Genomic DNA, 21830 nt, shown 5'->3' with positions numbered 1-21830 from the left:
TTTAGATTAAAAAATACATCTCTGGATAGTTTTGATCCCTCTTTTATTTCTATTGTACTTCTTCTCACCAGCTGTTGGGACAATGGCATATTGCATGGCTTCTCACCAAGCAGTGAAGGACTCTGGTTCCAAAACAACATCGTTGCTAATTCTCATTAAAGTGATCCTGAGCTTAAAATAAACTGATGATATAGACAATATAGACAACTGTATCTATCCTACTACTACATGGCACGGGCATGTCTGGGCGACAGTTGCCCCGTGTGTATGAGGCGCGCACCCTGAACTTTCGCCGGAGACAACAGTTGCCGTGCGATTGAAAAGTTCAATCGCCGGCAACTTCTGTCTCCGCAACTGTCGCTAGTCCGCTACGTGTACTGCGTGTGTATGCGGACTAGCGACAGCTACCCACACACTGTGAACAGAGCTTCCGGCTTGGGGCCGAACCTTCGGCGACAGCTTCTGCCGCGTCTCTGCCTGTTGGGCAGAGAGACGTGTAGACAGCTGTCGCTCAGGCGGAGCTGTCGCCGAGCTGTTGCGCACACGTCTCCTGTGTGCTAGCAACAGCAACAACGGTAGCCCATGTGTATGAAGCTTTACACAGTTCTATGAACTATTGATCTGTTTATCTATCTCCTGCACGCAGAAGCTAGAACAATAGTTCTTCCAGGAAAGGCTTCTATAGCTTTAATTTATTATCACTTTGGGGTATGCTATAGTTCGACTAGGTTCCGAATAGAGAGAAACTGTCACTTGTTTACCTGACTGTATAACTTTTTCAGACAGAAAAAATGAAAACAGCCTTGTTATGTGTATGCTTGACACTGTACATACACATGTTTATCTCATCTTGTCACAATTCAGCTCAGGTACCCTTTAAGGACATTATCTGCATGTATGTCCCACTGTGTTTGGCATGGTTTTCCTCTTACACACCCAAAACACACAAGAAAAATAGCAAATTTTTTGGCTCGTCCATAGATTGGTCAGAATCTTTAGTAAGGTCATTAGATTTAAGCAAACTTGATGTGAAAATACATGATGAGATAAACAGATGTACCTGTAGTCCTAATCCTACACAAGCTTTCTTGCACTCTCATGGCCTTATTTTGTATTTAAAGTTTACTTTTTTCTGTCCCAGGTACATGAGACTATTGTTACGTTACGTTAATTCAGTGCCACAGAAAATTCAAATTAGTAATAATAATTGGCTCCTGTCCTATGCAAACAAATCTTGAACTACTAAACTTTCTGTCTGTTCCCTGCACTCAGATGTGTTTTTCTCAGCTACACAGGTGCTTTATGACCTGAGATTAGTTATCAATGAAAGTTATGCTGCAGTCATGGGGTTGATTCACAAATTTTTAGACAGACCGCAAACAATTTGCGTAATTCTTGTAACTTGTATTATGCACACTATGTATATATTTCAGTCATTACATGACACAATGGCATATATAACACACACTATAACAGTATATGTAGCTAGTGTGCATAATTTGATTTATGAGTACTGCAGTTATGCACTTCTTAACAATTCTGCTAATATTTTTGTGCTCTGTTAGTGCACAATAGTCATTCATGAATCAGGGCCATGGAGTCTTAAAGGGACTACAAGCACCTCTTAGGGGCATGCCTTTAAGACTCCGACCAGTACTGCAAAGTACTTAAAGATGCATACCTTTCTGTAGCTTGTGCTCTCCTCTTTCATTTGATGTCTGAATTGTCGCTCTACACCATATAGTCTTCGTTCGATTTCAATTAAAACTCACGGCTGCCATCTTGGCTATGTTATAACTTCCAGGTCACCCCTGTCTTCTCTGTTAGAGAAGTGCATCACTAAATGAAGCAGGAAGAGGAAGTGACATGCATGGCCATTGCAAGAGGCTCCTACAAAGGGGTCATTGCACGATTTTGTTGGAAGTCGTCTGGCTTAAAGGCATGCCCATGAGAGGTGCTCAGAGTCCCTTTAACACTTACATTGAGAAAAAGTAAGAAGGAACACAGCCTACAGCATTGGAACTTTAGATACATGTTTAGCTTATCATGTTACATGTCACTTCAGGTACCCTTTAAGCACAACAGGCATGTTTCACAAAGGTTTTTCACCTGTTTTCCTCTGTTTTCATATTATCTATGTTACTTTTTTAAGCTCCTAAAGAGCAAAAATATAATATAATTAATGTAAGAAAAGTAATATTGAAATGAAGTTAATCCGAAACAACTTACTTATTTATAATATTTTAGCACAAGTAAAATGCTGGAAATAAATAAAACTTGAGTATTTTTTTTCAAAAGTCTATGGCTGGGGAGCCAGAAGGCAGGTTAGGAATAAAAATGGAATAAAAATGAATGAGAAAGTAGAAAGTTATTTATTAAATAATTATGGAATTTGCTGCTTGTGTCAAAACAAAGAATATTCAGATACCTTTTGGTACCTATACTATATGGAAGCCGGAAATTTGGGTGCCAGCGGGAGGCACCACAGAAGCTTGGGCACTGCCAAAACTTGTATGGGTGCCTCTAGTGGTGCTCAGACTTCCGCAGCACCCAATATTCTACATTTTTGTGCAGAAAATGTGGTACATATATTGGTGGGTTTATAGTGTGGGGCGGTTAAGGTTAGGCATTGGTGGGGGTCTTCTAAGGTTAGGCATCGCTGGGGAGGAGGTCAGTTAGGGTTACGCATCAGAGGGGGCGTGCTCTGTCTGAGAATAGGGTTAGGTTTAGCTATAGTAAAATATCAGTAACATTTTCCGATATTTTACTATCGGAATTAGCACTGCACAATTGCATAATAATGTTAATTTTACCGATATTCCACTAGCGGCTATTTCCAGCACCCAAATATCCCCTGCACCTTTTTTCATGTATACATTCTACATATATATCATATCAGTGTATGTTCACTGGCTTCATTAGCAGTCACCAAAACAGTACGCAGTTATTTTAATCATCATAAGCACTTAGAAAATGCCTCTATATAAAGTTTTTTTTTTATGAAGTATGTTTAAAAAAAACTGCTTAATTTAAGAAATAAAATAGAAATGTATGTAGCATCTGCCCAAAAAAATGGTTTGTAATGTAATTACACCACTCATTTGAAGGTTTACATTTTTTTTCTTTTTCATTTGTATAGTAGGGTTTTTTTATTTTATTTTTTAATTTAAACTGCTGGAATCTTAAAAACCCATAGGGTTTCCATTAGCAAACTTTAGTCCACACTTCACATCCAGGATTTTCATGAAGTTAAAGACTTAAAAGTGGAATCACCTTACAGCCTGTTGGGAATAGCTGGTGGATTGCATTACTAGCTCCTTGCTGCTTTTGCTAATATATTGACATATTTAAATAAACAAAACCAAATCCAGTGCTCCACAATGCTGAGTGCTCTGTAGAAACACTGAGAGATGTATCTATACAATGACATCAGCTGGGAGGAGGCAGAAACTTTAAAGGGAAACTGACCTAGAAAAGTAAAAATATGTCAGTACTTTCAACAAACCAGTCCCAAACAGTCATACATTTTAGAGACTGTGCTTTGCATAATTGAAGGTGGACATACTGTTAAATATGTATTTAAATTATTAATGTGCAAGAATATATATATATATATATATATATATATATATATATATATATATATATATATATATATATATATATATATACATACATACATTCAACAAAGGTGGAGATTGCTGGAATGTGTACTGTCGCAATAGCACGCTGACACTGGATCCACCTCTCAGCTGGGTCCTCTTTGGTAGATTTGAAGACTCCAATTTACACCAACACTGCTGCCCACCATGGGTGATCAATAAGATGCAAATATTTCCAGGTTTATGCAAATTTATGTAAATTTAAATGCAAATATATGCAGCTTGAAAATGAACCAATCAAGTCCCACCCAGGTTTAAACTGATCGGTCCATTTTCAAGCTGCATAGATCTACATTAGTTTGCATAAACATAGAAATATTTGCATCTCATTGGACGGAACTAGGTACCACTGGAGGGAAAGCCTTGATTTGATTATGTTACTGCAATGTTTACATTCTAGTAAGTGCAATATGGATTTAGGATTTAAAATAAAAAGGTTCATGCACGATAGCATGCTTCTTGTTCTCCTTCTTAGTTCCCCATCACTGACCCACAGTATTGGAGGTGCGCTTGTTGCTACCTCATAAATTGATTCCATTGATCTGATTGCTCTGTAGCACAGGTATCTTACTGTACTGTAAAATGTTGACACTTTACTTTGCATAGTATCCCTCAGCCTTGTGGACCATTAAGGTTGGTATTGCGTAGGGGACAGAGCCCCACACTTGTAAACTACAAATTTCCTGGGAAGAACAAACACCAGTTTACAGGTAGTTAAATGTACTTAGGAAGAAGGTCTCCACACTGTGTATTTTCTTCTAATTGTTAAAAATAAACATTCATATAGAACAGTGTAAGGTCCATCTCCAAAGTACTTTAAAAATGTTGAAGCTCATGGTTAGATAGCTGAGATAGATTAACTCTTTGAGGCCAGCGCAGCAACGCCATAGTTCTATTGCAGGCAAAGATGATAGTTACGTGTGGCTTTCATAAATCCACTGGGAAGGGTATGAGGAGGATTAAAGGATTTATTACACATTGAGAAATAAGGTACTATGGTACAGTATTGGCCACAAAGACTGCAGTGAGAGTAGGTGATCTGGATGGGGTGAGCTGCTCTGTTTTGGGAAAGCAACTGGGGCTCTCCAGGCAATAATGACCTAGTGGATATACTGCCTTGCAGAAGCCACACAGGTACTTTCAGTTCATGTAATCCAAAAAGTACAAATCTTAATGAATGTCTATTTATTGCAAATTTCTATTGCATGCATTTGGCAGAACTAGGCCTGAGCTGTAAAGTAAACTGAATGACAACTATTCCCAGGACTGTTAGTTCACCTGTTTCCCAATCTGGTAAATGTCCTGTATGGACAGCAAGAATTATAACTTGAACCCCAAGTTCAAGCACTGTTGTATGCATTAACTGCTTGCCGACCGCATCACGGCGATGGGCGCGGCCGTGGCGGCAGCCCCAGGACCACCTACTGCCGATCAGCGTAAAGTCCTGGGGCAGCAGTTTGCAGGAGATCGCACCATGTATGAGCAGTATGCATGTACCACCATGTATGACCAGTTTTGTGCTACTACAAATGTGCAGTCCACGGATGGGAGCACTGCCACAAAAACATATCCAACAAGCCCTTTTCTGATCTACTTAGAGAGTACCAGCGCTTGACTAGTGGGATAGAAGACAATGGCAGAAGCCTCTGGGTCTGGACTATACAGAGGCTTTGCTACACTAAGGTAATAGGGATATAGGGATAATTCTGTCTGTAATAGAAACCTGAAAATACTTTACCATTCTTATATCAACACAGTCAAAATGTGCACATGTGCAATGATTTACTAAAGGAAATGTACAGAGCACAACAGGGAGACAAACCTGTAAGCATTCAATTATATGCACATAACATTGAAACAGATGTGTAACTTCTGTGAACATGAATATTTCCCATGGACCCAGGTTTACTTCACTGCTCTTCATTGCACTTTCTTTTAGTATATCACCTCTTGTATTGTTCAAGAACACTTGAAGTGAGATGAATAAGGAGGCTGACATATTTATTCCCTTTGATGCCCTGTTCACAGTAGTCAGTTGTTTTGCATAATTGAATAATCCTGCACGTCATCTCACTGCCCATACAATTATATGGACCTGTTCACTGCACTGCATTGTAACTGCAGTGCCGGTTCTGTCATGAAGCAAGGTGAAACAGTGCTGTGTACTGTGAGGGAGTTGAAGAATCATCATTGGGGAAAAGCAGCTTGTTGTGCTGTGTGAGAAGTCCGACAGTGAGTAAGGAGGGGGAGGCAGGAGAGCAGCAGTGTTTTATTTAAATTAAATGAATCAGAGTAAATTGTCAGATGGTGTGCGATCATTCCAAATCAGGAAGGAAGGGGGAGGGGGGGGGGATGGGGGGCGCATACTTACAAGTTTGCCTCAGGCAGCAAATAGTCTAGGACCAGCCCTGTGTAACTGATCACATTATTTATTCTAACTTGCTGCATGTAGGCTTTGTACTAAAGTCTATGTCCAGTCTCCATTGCAGTTCACACTCATTATAACACATTATATTGCATAGGTTATACAATTGAGCACTGTGAACCTAGCCTTAAACAATACTTGTTGCCTGACTGCCTTGCTGATCCTCTGCCTCTGCCCTCTAATACTTTAAGCCATATACCCAGAAAAAGCATACAGATCACGTTTGACTTAATTTTGACCGGATTTGCTGCATACTTGTTTCAGGTGTGTGATTAAGACAATACTGAGGCATGAAAAGTCCCCAGGATGCCAGGCAACTAATATTGTTTAAAAGGAAATAAACATGGCAACCTCCATATCCCTCTCACTTCAGCTGTGCTTTAATGATCTCCTCCAGAAAACTCTGTTTTTATTTTACAATGCTGTTAAGCATCAATGCCCCCTTTGAAATGCCGCATCCCTGTGTTTAATCACTCAGTTTATCTCCCTAAAACCCCCGGGGCAAAAATACACCATTTTTATAGGTCGTGGATTTTGCTGCCCGGGGAGGCAGAGCTTTGGGCTGTAGCTGTGCCTCCAGTACAGCCAATCAGCGATGATGCCCGCCTCTCTCCGCCCCTTTCAGTGAAAGAAGACTGAGAGGGGTGGGGAGAGGTGGCGATCTGCGCAGATTGACGTAGTAGAGGCAGAGCTACTGCTCAAAGCTTTGCCTCTACAAGGAAGCGATCCCCTAATCTTCCCCATGGGATTTCTGGGGATTAATTAAGATTTCAGTTGCAGGGTTGCAGCGTTTTAGTGGGGGCCTTTATGCTTAACAGCAGGGGTCTCAAACTCAATTTACCTGGGGGGCCGCAGGAAACAAAGTCAGGATGAGGCTGGGCCGCATAAGGAATTTCACAATCGCGGCGCATCGCCGGCTCTGCCCGCCCCTCTCACTCTTCCTTCACAGAGAGGGGCGGGGAGAGGCGGCGATCCGTGCGGCGATTGACGTCAGGAGGGCAGAGCTGAAGCTGAAAGCTCTGTCCCTTCCAGGAAATGCCGGCGGATTGCCCCCCGGGCGCTTTGGGGGCTCTGCAGCCCTCGTTTAGCGGCGGGGATGCAGCGGATGACTTGGAAGCACTGAAGCAAACTATAAGGAAGCTTTTGCTGACGAGGGCCACAAAATATTGTATCGAGGGCCGCAAATGGCCCGCGAGCCGCGAGTTTGAGACCCCTGCTTAACAGCATTGTAAAATAAAAACAGTGTTTTCTGGAGGCTTCAGACTCTCTTCAAAGATCCCCTTACAGTCATGGACAGGATTTTACATTGCATCGTTAATTTAGGAATATTCACAGCAACCAGTTAGGATTTATACATCACTGATTTAATTGCAGTAAATTGAACTTTTGTTGTTGCTGTGGGCTACTACATGTAATGCTGCCTTGCTAAAAGCCAGATCAAGCCAAGCATAGTTGTTTTTATTTTTTGTGATGGCTAGCAAGTGGAATTAGATAACAACTTTGGAGTTCCAAATAGCCACATGTTGCTACCATGTGCCACCACTTATACCAAACCTTGGCGTGGGATCTTTCTGAGGATATTGGCTTGGGAACATTTTTTATAGGTACAGGTAAGTATTTCTGGTTAATTAAGATTAATAAAGGACTTTGTTGTTGTATTTTTATTTCATTTAACCCTTTGTGGAAATGGGTAAGGGGTACTTTGTACCCCATACTCATTTCTCTTGGGAAGCGGGCAGGCATCTGAGGGTCCCCTTCCAGCTGCCACCATGTAACCCCCTAGAAAGTCGTTGCCCCCACCTCCTCCTGGGGCACCGGAGGTGGGGAAGAGCCCCTTGTCCATGGATTGGAAAAGGGTTTTGGGGGGAGGCTTGCCCACCCCTCTCCCCCCGAGCCCCCCCATGCCATGGACCATGCAGGTTGGTATAGTTCAGGGTGCAAAGCCCCAATTGGCCAGGGCTCCGCATTCTGGCTTTCCCATTCTGCATGAGGGACAAGGAGTTAAAAAGGCTCAGATGCTTTTAAAGAGGCTTTTTTAATTTCCCACACTCAGAACATAAAAAAAAAAGTTTCCAAAAATAGGTAAAGTTGCCAGGGATCTTTATACAGCCATATTGCGGCTGTATAACGATCCCTGGCCAAAGCGTTGCGACTCTGGAGGGGTTTCCAGGTTTTTTTTTCCCTCTTGTACCCAACCCCCACTCTATATACCCTGCAAATTTGGTGTTTCTAGCATATAAGGTGGCTTTGCCATTAACCGTTAAAACCACAGTCATTCACCTGCCATATTAGTCTATGGAGCCCGTTGCGAACAGCCAGTTCACGAACTTTTAAAAAAATTTGTGTTCAAAATTCGCAAACCTAAAATCTGATGTTTGCGACATCTCTACTGAACATCACATGTTACTAAGCAAGCGACCTGCTACCAGGCATCAGTAAATGGAAGCATATACCCAGGTGGTTCAGCTTAGTGCCAGACTGCTGACAAGAAGCTGTGTGCACCTTATGGGAGAGTCCCAGCTAAGATATCACTGTAAACTGTGAATGTTTGGTAGGCACTGTCTTAATGCTATTGCTATATGAACAGAAAAGCATTAGCAGTTTATGGCAGCAGTTAATAGGCAAAAAGAGGTTTTAGAAAAATGTAAATTTGTTGTCAGTCTGAGTGAGTCCTAAGGGAGTCAAAATGTTGCCACCACCACAAAGCTGAAATATCTTTGGTTGCAGCAAGTCATGCTTCATACTGTATAAGCAGTGGAGTAACAATAGGAGATGCAGAGCTTGTAACTGCATCTGGGCCCATGCTTTCTTCTGTGAATTAATGAGATAACATTTGTAAAGGTTTTTTTTCTGAAGCAGTGGTCAGCAAACCCGCAGGTAAGGAGAGAATCAGAAAATGTCATACAATCCAATGCAATTGGGGGAATCGATCCGAAATATGGATCTATGGAATTATCAGTTTATCAATTGTTTGTGATCAATCGATACTATCAATGCTGCCTGATCAATTTAATGGTCGTTCGTTCGGGAGATTGTATTGTTAATGGGCGCCTGTAGTCCAGTACACTAGTCCTAGCAACTAAAGGCACCCTCCATCCACTCAGTCCCCCATGCCCAACTCTAACTGACAAAGCAAACTGATACTCACCTTTCATTGTTTTATACATGCAGTGGACATACGCTTGTGTGTGCCTCAGAAGACACAATGCTGTTTTTTATAGCAGGCCAAGGGACGCCATCCCTATTGCTTACATCTTGGTACCAGTTACTGCAGGACCTCTCATTGTGATGGATCACATTACCCTAGCACACTTTCTACAATGCATTTCTGGATAACATGTGCGGTAACGAGCAAGCAACCATAGCAATTTTCCTGCAATGGAAAGTAAGTTGCACATTAAAAACTATGGATGAGCGAGTACAGCTTTGCAAGAAGCATAACTGTACCTGCTTGTGTCCAAGGAGGAGGCCATGGCACGGCACAGAGGGTTAATTTTTCCTGGATGACCACACTCCAGCATGCACTCCATCCATTCAATACTTCCTGCTTCTCAGTGGAAGTCTTGCACAAGCAATTATAGTTTTGCTTCTCATGAAACTGTGCTCACTCATTCCTAATTCTAATCTGCAGACTGTGTGTTGCGGTATGCCTGCATTGTAGTATGAATTTAGCCTTAAAGGACAACTGAACCGAGAGGAATATGGAGGCTGCCATATTTATTTCCTTATAAGAAAACTATTTGCCTGGCTATCCTGCTGATCCTTTACCTCTAATAATGTAAGCCATAGACCCTGAACAAGCATATGCAGATCATATGTTTCTGAATATAAACTTTAAAGTGGCATAAGCAAATGTTGGAATCTATACTAAATAGAGCATACTGTGCAATGAGAGAGAGAGAGAGAGTGAGTTTTTTTTCAAATGAGTGCATGGTACTGTTGGTGTAAATTAGACATCATATATTGATATTATATGGGAACAACAATTCCTTTGGCTGGCTCATTAGAATGCAAACACTAAGTGAATGTATTTATATATTCTTGTTATTGTTAATTTTACATTAATCTGTAAAGTAATATATTCCACCATAAAAAATACTTATTATTTCTTGCACCGTGATCTGATACTGTATGTCCTCACTTTTGACATGAATGATTGATGTCAAAAGTGAGGACATACAGTATCAGATAAGAGTAATTACATATTGGTTCAATATTACATTTTAAGGAAGGCATGTGTGACAGAAATTATGTCTTTTGAGGGGACACTATTTTGTCCCTGTGCTGTAACTTCTCAAACATACTATATTTCCCATCAGTGACAGTTCCTTCACTATCTTAAATACTATGGCTGTTCACCCCTAAACTAATTCTAAACTATACATTATCAGCTTCATACTTCTGCAACTGATGCCTGTAAATGTCTTTATAATTCATAAAAAAAAATCATTAAAAAGAAACCAGCATTACAATGACAATTTCTTCTATTTCTGCATAAAACTAGAAGATGTGACTTGGAGAAATTATTTTATTCTCTCCCTCACTGGAAAGAAAACACAGCAGGTTTGTTTTCAACATAAATCATATTACTTTCCAACATTTATACAACTTTTACACTCCTCGTTCTTCAGCAAGTGCCCTGTTTTTAAATAACTTTGACTACCTAATTGACCTACAGCTAAATGAATGCAGCATGTTCTGTATAATTAGGTACCGTTCTTCCACTTAGCTGGCAGCCCTTATCTCGTGTACAGGGTGTACAGTGTATACAACTGATCATGATGTGTGAGTAAATGTTAAACAATGTCTGCACAGACCACATCCTACAGCCTCATTAAGCCAAATGGGCAATTGAAGTCTTCTCTCCCCACTCTCTCCACCTGATCATTCGGCCCTAAAAACATGATAGCCTTCCAGATCTTTATCAGAAAAGCAATATACATATCCCAGGAGGGGACATCCATTCTGCAAGACTGCCCAGTGCAATGAAGGTGAAGAACTTTCTTCATTACATGGACGTCTTCTGATGTTGTAATCAGTGATAAACTATATACATGTATTCCCTACTTAATATAGCTGTATATAGGTAATATTACACTTACATTAACAGGAATTCAATAAAGAAAAGAAAATAAGGGAAGGACATATAAAATAAAAAACTTGTAGCTGCATCCCTGTTAGGGTTGGAGACAGATCTGCAGTAAAGGACCATAAAATGATGTTGTGTTCAGTTCACACGTTCTTACATGTGCAGAAATAATTCTACTTATTATAATTAATAATACATCATCTTTATATCTTCTATAGTAAATGGTTTGCATTTGATCCCAGATCCATGGCTGCAGACCGCTTAAAATAAATAATTGCGGCAAATGTTAAAGGACACTCCAGGTGACGATGCCCCCCACCCTGCTGTATTCATTAATGTGTTACAATTAGCGTGTTGCTGCGCATCATTTATAAGAGGTCAGGATAGTTTTAGCAGATGAGGGAAAGTAATGGACAAGCAGTGAAAGGGAAGACCTGGCATTGCAGTTCGGGGACATTCCTATCCAGGACGATTCTGGAAAGTTTCGGACTGTCCTTTGCATTGGGACAGAGTTGGGGAGGAACAGACAACAAGTAGATGGCGAGTGTGTGCTGCCAGCGATGTGTGAGCGCTCTATAGGGATGGAGGGGGCTAGGCATGTGTGTCTATTGATGTGATGGACACAGACCCCCTGATACTCCCATAGGATGAACTGAATTTAACACCGGAGCTGGGGCTCATTAACTGGCTCCAGGTTTCCTAAAAGCTCCTTCCTTTTCCTTTTCTCCTCGGGGCATTGGGGCAGAAGGATCCCTATCGGTTCACTGAGGGCATCCCCGCACTAACCACTCTAGCAGAACAACCTGGGAAATGACACATATTGCTGGGACTTAATCACTGCAGGGAGAAGTTCATTTCAAGATAGACACGGTTCTATCTCACAGCCCTGAAGAATAATTACAACTCTGCATTGATAAGTCGTGATATAATATGCAAGCAGAAGACTTGTTCTTTATCAGCTGCTGTAGAACACATTGGACTCCCTGCAGGTTCGATCACTTTGATAGTTGATAGATAATCTGACAGGAAGTTGTGTGCTAAGTCCATGTTCAACTGCTCCCTATCAATACCTGAACTGATTTCCTGTTGATAACTTTGGTTATGCTGGGAATACTCTATGAGATTTTTCAGCAGATTTACTGTCCGATTTACTTTCCCAATCATATTTCTGATCGATTTCCATTCACTTCTATGAGAAAATCGATCATAAAAACTATCACAATCAGATCAGACCTGTTGGAAATTATCTATGGAGCCATCTATCTGCCAAAAAACTCATAGTGTATTCACAGCATAAAACTATCCTGCTATCGATCGGGAGCAGATCGGACATGTTAGAATTGTTCAAATCCTGTCAATTGCAACTGTAGCCAGCATTACTCTTTGTTTCGATTGATTTTGACTAAAAATCAATTGAAAATATTGATCAGACAGGATGAAAAAATCTAGGCTGATTGGTGGAAAGGCACTGCATTTAATCGAACAGTGCAACACTATTCACTGCTGGAATATATTAAATATCAATGTGCTGTGTGTGGTAGCAATCTATTTTTTTCTAAAAGGAATCAATTTTTTTTAAACATTGGTTGAAAATCTATAAGTGTATGGTAGCTTAAAAGTCTTTCAAGCCATCATCAGGTCTACCAGATCTTGGGATGAAGTGCTGTGACTTGTAGTTCTTCAGCACGTGTTTCCTATACAGACCATGCACAATTCATCTGTGACATCCCCACAGCACACATAACAACAGAAAAGGTGTAAACTATTATATAATCACGGCAGGGGGACAGTGGAAAAGTGTGATTCCAGCATGGAAAGAGTTAGAGCCGGTCAGTTTACTAGATGTGTTATTGGGTGTTGCGTGAGAGTTTACGAATATTTGATATGAGTGCCACTGAAACTCATAGTAGGCGATCTTTATTCCGGGAGGCAGCGCCACCTGATGGGAGACTGGTGAATCGCACTGGACGTCTGTCTATTAACCCCCTCCCTTTAGCCTGTCCTACCACAAAATAAAGAAAGGAAAAAGTTCCCCTTTCATGAGATCGCACATTATCCGGGTCTGTTCCTGATACCGAAAATCCGTTTGTTTAATCATCAACACTTCCTTCTCTCCAGAAGCCAGCCTGACAAAAAGGGGACCCTATCGGAATCCCTGATCAGACCCTATGGACTCAAAGCAATCCGTTTCCCAGATTACTTGTATTTAATACACAATGCATCATAAAACAAATCCCTCATCCTGACAGGAAGAAAATAGAACAGCTCATGACTTTAGCTGGACCAATTTATGGTGAAATAAAAAAATAAATAAATAAAAAAGCAACTCTCCAACAATGGGCGAGTTGAGGGAGGGCAGGAAACCAATGACCAACAAACCGGGACCTCTTTAAGGTTCTCAAGCACCCTAGTCTATGGGAATCTGCGGCCAGTTTTAAGGTTATTTACAAAGGATTTTTCCTGTCCTACCTACCAGAGCTGTGTGATTTTGTAGAAACAATGGCCATTATCTACAGCAGCAGTTCAATGTCACAGATAACAGTCTGCTGAGACAAATTAATCATCATCTCTTGTCTAGCAGGCTGCCCCCTCCTCTTAAATAAATAGCACTTTAGAACGCCAGACCCTGGACTTGCACTTCTGGAGAATGAGAGAGAAAGAGAGTCAGAGAGCAGGAGAGAGATATAGAGAATGTTGGGGGGAGGTACATTAATTGGGGGGGGGGGGAAGATATGAGGGATTGAGAGAGAGGAGGATATTGAGAGAAAATGTAAGAGAGGTAAAGAAAGGGAAGAGAGAATACGAGTGACAGAGAGAGTGGGGGGAGAGACTGATTGATAATGGGAGAGAATATATGACTGGGGGTAGAGGTAGAGGGATAGAGAGATTTTTTTGGAGGGGGGTTGAGAGAGGGGATAGAGGGAATACGTAAATGGGATGTGGGGTGGGATGATGGATAGAGAGAGTGGTGGGAGGGGGGGGGGGGTAGAGAGAGAAAATAAAAGAGTGGTAGATAGAGGGGTGAGAGAAAGAGAAAAGATAGAAAGAGAGGGATAGACATTCAGCTGATGCTGATGATTGATAAACTTTTCTGATGTTAATAAGTGGGTACCAAACAAAGAACTGTTATGTCTGTTTGCAGAAAATAAAGATACTCTGTGATGCTGTGTAATACAAATTAATTACAAAAATAAATAACAGCCTATTTCTGACACACAGCAGTTCACACTTGTGGTGGCAGCATTGAAATTAACAGTGTTGCAAAAGAACCAATTGGGACAATCACAATGTTGCTGTTTGCTCAATTAATAAAATACTAGGTAAAAATGGTCACTGTGACAAAGTGTCAGTCCCCACTCTACAAATAATAAGGAGGTAATTCTGCATCCTACTTATAGTTCAGATTAAAAATAAAGCGACTTCTATTTGTGTGACCGCAAGGTTTGGAAAGTTTGCCCGGTGCTGTAAAGTAGGTCAGACAGCTGAAAGTTTGCAGAGCTGCTTTGTGGCCGCGCCATGCAGCAGCGGACAGGTTGGGTTGCTGCTGCTGTGTGTATAATGGTGCTGCAGCAGTGAATGGACATAGTTATTAGCTTGAACTCTGGGAGAGACTTCTTCAAAGAGACGAGCTTTCCCTGCAAGAATGAAATCCACCCACCCAAGATCTCCCCATTGGTCGCTGATTACATGGATGGAATCGACATGTTTAAGGGGATGGTGCATCTGTAATCAGTCTGTCCTATAGGACTCTTTGGCGACCTTTTAGTGACCTCTCCTCTCCGAGAAGTCTGCTGTCACTTTAAAATGTCCTGAGAGAGGAGGCAGCAGTGTCTGTGCGGTGAGATAGCTGAGCCCCTCTCCTCCTCAGCTTGGATGGCCGCCCTCAGCCTCTGTAAAGAGACACTTGGTGACATCAAGAAGTTCACAGTTTAGACTTGGGAAGGGGATGGTCCCGGGAGGATCTGACACAGCTCTGGTACCCCATCCTGGGCTGGCATATCTCCCGCAGCCAGCCAAGCAGCCAGCACTGGGATCCTATCTGCCTGCACCGGGGGGACTGCCTGCCTGGGGGAGCTGCTGCTGCTGCTGCTGCTGTCACACGGGCCGATAAGAGCGAAGAAAGTGAGAGAAAAGGGAGGTGGCCGCCGGAGGGACACGAGCCTCGGATCACTTTGCTGACACTTTCAGTTTCTTGCGATTGCTGTGCGTGTGAGTGGCGATCCCTCCAGTGATTGGCAGCCGGGACAGTGGATGTGCTGCTGGGAGGATAGCTGTGGTTGCCGGTGGCCTCTCAGGTAAGCAACTCTGATGGGTGGCAGCTCATAGCTCTGCTCTGTGCTTGTGGTTAGAAGAATCCCCGTGTCCTCCCACCAGCGCTGTCCGCCTGCCACACTCCCCTACTATCCGGCGCTGTCCCCCATCCGCCTGCCACACTCCCCTCTATCCAGCGCTGTCCCCCGTCCGCCAGCCACACTCCCCTACTATCCAGCGCTGTCCCCCGTCCGCCAGCCACACTCCCCTACTATCCAGCGCTGTCCCCTGTCTGTCACGCTCCCCTACCCTCCAGCGCTGTGTCTCCATCAACTCTATCCGGCGCTTTCCCCCGTCCGCCTGCCACACTCCCCTACTATCCAGCGCTGTGCCTCCACTAATTCTCTGTACACATGCCTGACCAGCCCGGCCACTCTGACCCCTGTCTGCCTTCCACACTCCCCTACTATCCAGCGCGGTGTCTCAATCAACTCATTGCACACATGCCCCACCATCCCATCCGCCTTCCACACTCCCTTACCATCCAGCGCTGTCCCCCGTCCGCCTGCCGCACTCCCCTACTAACCAGCGCTGTGCCTCCACCAATTCTCTGTACACATGCCTGACCAGCCCGGCCATTCTGACCCCTGTCTGCCTTCCACACTCCCCTGCTATCCAGCGCTGTGTCTCCAACTCTGCACACATGCCCGACCAGTCCAGCCACTCTAACCCGTCCCCCTGCCATACTCCCCTACTATCCAGCGCTGTGTCTCCACCGACTCCCTACACACATGCCCGACCAACCTGGCCACTCTGACCCCGTCAGCCTGCTACACTCCCCTACTATCTTCTGCTGTGTCTCCACCAACTCCTTTACCAACCTTCTGCACTCATTGACCGACCAATCCGACCACTCTGTCCTCTGTCTGCCTGCCACACTCCCCTACTATCCAGCGCTGTGTCTCCACCAACTCACTGAACACATGCTGAACCAGACCAGCCACTCCGACCCATGTCCGCCTCTCACACTCCCCTACTTCCCTGTGCTGTGCCTCCAACAACTCTGCACACATGCCATTGCCTGACCAGCGCGGCCACTCTGACCCGTCTGCCTCTCCCCTACTACCCTGCGCTGTACCCTTCACCAAATCTCTGCACACATGCCTGACCAGTCCAGCCATGCTGTCACTTCAGCCAGCCAGGGCATAAGTGCTAAGCCTGCCAGTGATGTGACAGAGATAAGGTGACAGTCCCGGGGAGACGGAGCACCAGCGCTTCTTGTCAGTATTATGTAGCATTGCCTGTACCATAAGATCAGGGCGACTTACTAAACACAGGACACTATATATATATACATATATATATATATATATATATATATATATATATATATATATATATATATATATATATATATATATATATATATATATATATGCAGATTATTCACTAACTGTTTTATCTCCATGCTTGTATTATTTTTCGATCTGTCGAAATTTTAACATTTACGTGAATACGTTCTAGGCGACGAACTTCTTCTAACAACATGTTTTGCTATGTTATATTCAATCGACAACTTCCCTGATCAGCAGCACACTCACCCGAATCTGTACCCCACACATGAGTAACCCGTCCCTAATCCACCTATTCCTACAACCAAATATACCTTTTTATGTCATATTTTGTTCCTGTTATTGTGATAATAGCTCCTCTAGGAGTCCCTTGATATCAAGCATATCAAGCGAGAACAGATCCTTTAACTAAGCTAATTTAAAAATGAATTTAAAGACTAAAATAAAACGTAGTGTACTGTAGGAAATAATGATAAACGCTTTAAAACATTCTGTAATTTGTACGAAACGAATGGTTATTTGTGTTTATTGCAATTGCAATCAGTTTGACGTAGATGCATTTCAAAGAAGTTGTTGTAAATGTGTATAGAGAACGGCTGATTTGTTTTAGTAAAAAATGGATTTGAAATAACTGAAAAAACCAAGCCAAGTGTGTGAGTATTGTATGAAGTTTAGTGCTGGAGGAGAGTTATTGGGCCTGCAATCTCCCCAGGCTTGTGCGGTAAGTGTCCAGGTCAGGTCACCATGCAGTCCCCCTTGCACTTGTCCAGAATCAGAGAGCACGGAGGGGACAACCAGTGACAATTAGGACATTTCCTGGCCCCTGGACGCTGCTCTCTTTTCATTTCAGGAATATTAGGAACTCCTTTTCAAGGGCACAAATGTCAGCGAATGAAAATGACTCGCAGCAATAAAGGTGGCCCTTTTAACCCTAAAATAGATTGATGCTGGAGAGCTGGCTTTGTGATGAAGAATGCTTTATTAGGGAGGCTTTTCATGGCTGGACCATGCTCTGTAATTGCTGCGAGTTGAGAGGGTTATTCGCTTGTTCGCCCAGTGCCCCGCACACAGCCTTGTCCCCACTGAACTCTCCTCGTTATACAGTTAATGAGCTGCAACTGCTGCTGGGTGATGGCTGCTGGGCCCTGGCGAGCCCCCGTGCTCTGAAACCATGGCTGGGCTGGCCTGGCGCTCCCCTCTGTACAGCCTGACTTTATGGGCCATAGTAAAATAACATCGGATGCAATGGATTGTTTGTTTGTTCTGCACTTCGCACGTTGCCTCCTGTTGGAAGCCTCGTGGAGAATGTGTTAACTATTAAATCACGGAATAATCATCATTTCCAGCGGTTTCATCTCTCCTCCAGCCGTGATGACACATCAAGTTAAGCCATAAATTAAAGCGATGGGAGAGTAAGTCCTTACAAGACAGGGGATAATAACACTGTCATTTACAATGTGGATAGTCATGAGATTTCCCCAAACCTCTCTGAGACATTTGGCTTTCTTGTGAAGTGCAATAAAACGACCTGGGAGGAAATCTGGGGGATCTGATGCAAATTCTTGCAAATTGGGGCTGAAATAATTACTGGCCGAGACAGATGCTTAACCCCATCCTTGCTGGAGGGAGCCTGGAGTCAGGAGTAAAGTTGCCTGGAGTAAAGTGAGAAGCAGGTCTTGTTATTGACAGCAGTTAATAGCATGTTATAGAGCAGCCAAGCTAAGCTCAGGACTGAGCTGTATCCATGACCAGCAGCCCATACAGCCTGGGATCCCCTACAAGTCCCCAGTCACATTCCTACACACAATAATGAAGTCTGCTTGCAGCCCCACAGAATGTGCATCTGTAGCCTGGCAGCTCTTCTGTTCCATTAGATCTGTGCATAGACTAAACTGTGTGACTTGATCACTGTTTTCCACCCCAGTGAACAGACCACAATTAAAATCTGTTTGGACACGGTGTAACCAGAATACAAATGTCTCCTTTTCCCTAGATCCTGGACGACGATGGCAGTGTGAAGTTCTTTGTCGATGCTAGCCAAGCAGATGTGGGCAACTGGCTGAAATTCATCAGATTCGCTGGTTATTACCATCAGCATAATTTGGTGGCTTATCAGCTCAATGACCAGGTAGGTAGCTTTTATTCAGCTTCTATTTTTATCATTGATTGCTCAATAATAAGCCCACCCTGTTACTGAGTCCTGTAAGCCTGTAATGGGTGATGGATCTGTCCTCCTCCACATCCTGGGCTACAAGGCAGATTGCTTGATGAATTATGGAATTTTCTATTGCCCACCACATCCCAAAATAAGATAAAACGCAGGATCCTGTTTCTTGCTAACTCGGCATGGGTTGATTTTGATTAAAATTTAAAATGAAATTTATTATTTTTCAATTTTTTTTACAACATGGAGAGAATTATTAGCATTTTTTCTGAAGTGATCCCTTTTAAAAAATATTAGATATTTTGAAAACAAACTTTTAAGAAATGTCATGATGTAGGCTAAATGATTGGAAATGTAGTGAATTGAAATGTTAAGTAAGTGTTGTACATTTATCAGAGTTTCTGTAGGAACTATAAGGTAACAATGAGCTGGAAAGCAGATGGGGAAGCACAGCTCCCACTGCGCCATATAAGGAAAAGGTGTAAACATTGTTTTTTTTCATGATACATTTTAAGCACTTGCATAGAATCTGGTAATAAGATTTAAGAGAAATATTATAGAAGCTGCAAATCACTGCTATAAAAAAATAATATACTGTTGAGGTATTTTCAATATGCTTGGTTTATAAAATTGTCATTTTCTGGAATGTTAAATGGGAATAAAATAATGTTTTTAAATACAGAAGGTATTATTACATTGTTATTATTATTAGTATTATTATTATTATTATTAGCCATAGAGTAGAAATAATATTCATGTTCAAATCTTGCATTTTGTTCTGTCCTCATATATTGAATATAAAAATATGTTTATTCTTTGTAAGGATTAGCGGAACATTTACATAGAAAAGGGCCCTGAAATTCAATTTATTGTCACAAATTGTAATAGGAAAGTTCAGGAAATATACCCATGTGATAGTGATGAGCTTTTGTATATCATTGTAAGTTACCATTAAGCAGCAATATGCTGCATTATCTTATATTCTGCCTGTTTAAGTTTGACATATGTAAGGGCTAATTTGTTCAAATAAAAAAAAAACATAGTCAATAGGGGTGAAAGGGGTGAAAAAATGATCTGGCTCTCTGACACTATGTTCAGTTCAAACATCCAATCAGCGTAAAGAGAAATAAAAAAAATCCCTGTAGCCTGATTGGTTGTTGGAAGTAAACTCTGATTCTCATGCCTAGCATAAAAGTTACTCCATTTAGTAAATCAGACCCTAGCTGCTAAAGCCAGAGCAGTTGAATGATTGTTGTTGAGATGCTCTGTTGCTGCTGTCTTGTCCAGGAGTGGAGAGGTTAAAGCAGTTTGGCCTGGTCCTGTTCTGTTCTGAGAAAGCTGCTCTAGGAGCAGGATGAAAGGGCTTTCTCAAGAGGTTCTCCAGGACCTTTTATTCTTTCCCATGAAGACTAAGATCTGCCAACTAGTGAATAAGCAGTACTCATCTCATAATGAACACCCTTATTGTGCAAGAGATTATTCAATATCACCCCATGGATGGGAGACACTTGATCAGCAGTAATTGTTAACCACTAATTACTTGAACTCACCTGTGAAACTCCCAAGCAAACATTACACTTCTCCTGAAACAGAATAGGCATAGTGCAGCAGATAACTCAATTCTCATGCCGGACCTACAGTAATAAGTACAGGGTTGACTGAAGGACAGGTTTGAAGCTTCAGACAGCTGGAGGTATGAGATTAACATGCACACACCCCAAACTTTTTTTTCCTTTTCTCCCAGCTAAGGATTCTATAGAAACAAAAAGGCCTCATTTACACCAGCAATCACATTCAGCATCGATTCGAAACCACTGTGGTTTAACTCTTTAAAAGGCAGTGTGGATAATCTCATTTGAAATGAAATAGTTGTTCACATAATTCCCATGCCACAAATGCAAAACGCTAATTAATGTGTTTTTTTTTTTAAACCTTTGCATAACATTTTTTTGTTTTATTTATTAATAAATACATTTTAAGGATCACACATTTTAATGTGTGCTGTAGATTATATTTTGAATAATTTATTCATTGTTGATATATATATATAAGAAATATTGATGTCAAGTAGCTAATTTTCTTAAAAAAAATTTCACTAGTGTTATTAATTTACATACACTAAATTCTTGACTATGCAGTCTGCCACATACCTTTTTTTGAACAGTATATCCCAGTGTGTACATGGCTTAATATTCTGGCCCTAATTATTGCATAATGTCTGAGAGGTCCGCATTAAATGCAGTAATTTGTCTTCTAGCATGAGCCCCTGCCAAATAAGCTTGTAAAATTGTGGCCACAGGTTGTTATAACATCAGGGTGTTAAACTCTTTACCATTTATCCATGATAATTATTTTTAGTCATTTAGGCCATTTTTGGAGGCTAATTTGTATGCACATATGATTTCAATTGAAAATAGATGCCTGAGCCTAAAAAAAAAATGACACCTCTGCACATTTATTATATGTCACCACTAATGTTAGGAGCTCAATATATTCTTTTTCTGATTTGAGAAAATGCTTGTCATGAGGGCAGATCTATAGATCATGTCAGTAATCAAAAACAATTTAAGACACATGTAAGTCAGAACATGCCTCAGATTTGAAGGCAAATTTGTAAGAATTATTGTTAAAACACAACTTTGTAGGGCAGACAGAGACATTGTTGACTTTGTTTAAATTCACATCGTCACTGCCAAATAATGAACGGTGGAAAATCAGTGATTTTGATATCTCAATCTCTACACATTCTTGAATAAAAATGCACAGGAGTTGAAATGAAATAATAGATCGACCCATCTCAACTCTGCTGAATGCCTGGACACTACAGATAATTATTCAAAATGGCAGCGCGCACAATGAGTTTTGTAATGCATTGTAACCATAACCT

The 21830-nt window shown here is 41.8% G+C and overlaps 1 protein-coding gene across 5 annotated transcripts in view; it reads left to right on the top strand.

Annotated features, from left to right (window-relative positions):
- Positions 1-21830, top strand: part of MECOM (MDS1 and EVI1 complex locus) — a 732499-nt gene that overhangs the window by 635454 nt on the left and 75215 nt on the right. For 4 of the 5 annotated variants that reach the window (XM_068280971.1, XM_068280968.1, XM_068280970.1 and 1 more), the window contains exon 3: positions 18773-18907. In XM_068280971.1, the coding sequence (XP_068137072.1) occupies positions 18773-18907 (135 nt within the window). Of the gene's footprint in view, positions 1-14669; positions 15472-18772; positions 18908-21830 lie in introns of those variants that run through there. The other variant, XM_068280972.1, reaches the window with a different exon arrangement.

This window comes from Hyperolius riggenbachi, chromosome 4 (assembly GCF_040937935.1).
Source record: "Hyperolius riggenbachi isolate aHypRig1 chromosome 4, aHypRig1.pri, whole genome shotgun sequence".
Taxonomy (NCBI): Eukaryota; Metazoa; Chordata; class Amphibia; order Anura; family Hyperoliidae; genus Hyperolius; species Hyperolius riggenbachi.
The sequence above is the reverse complement of the archived record's forward strand: the minus strand, read 5'-3'. Positions and strand labels throughout refer to the sequence as shown.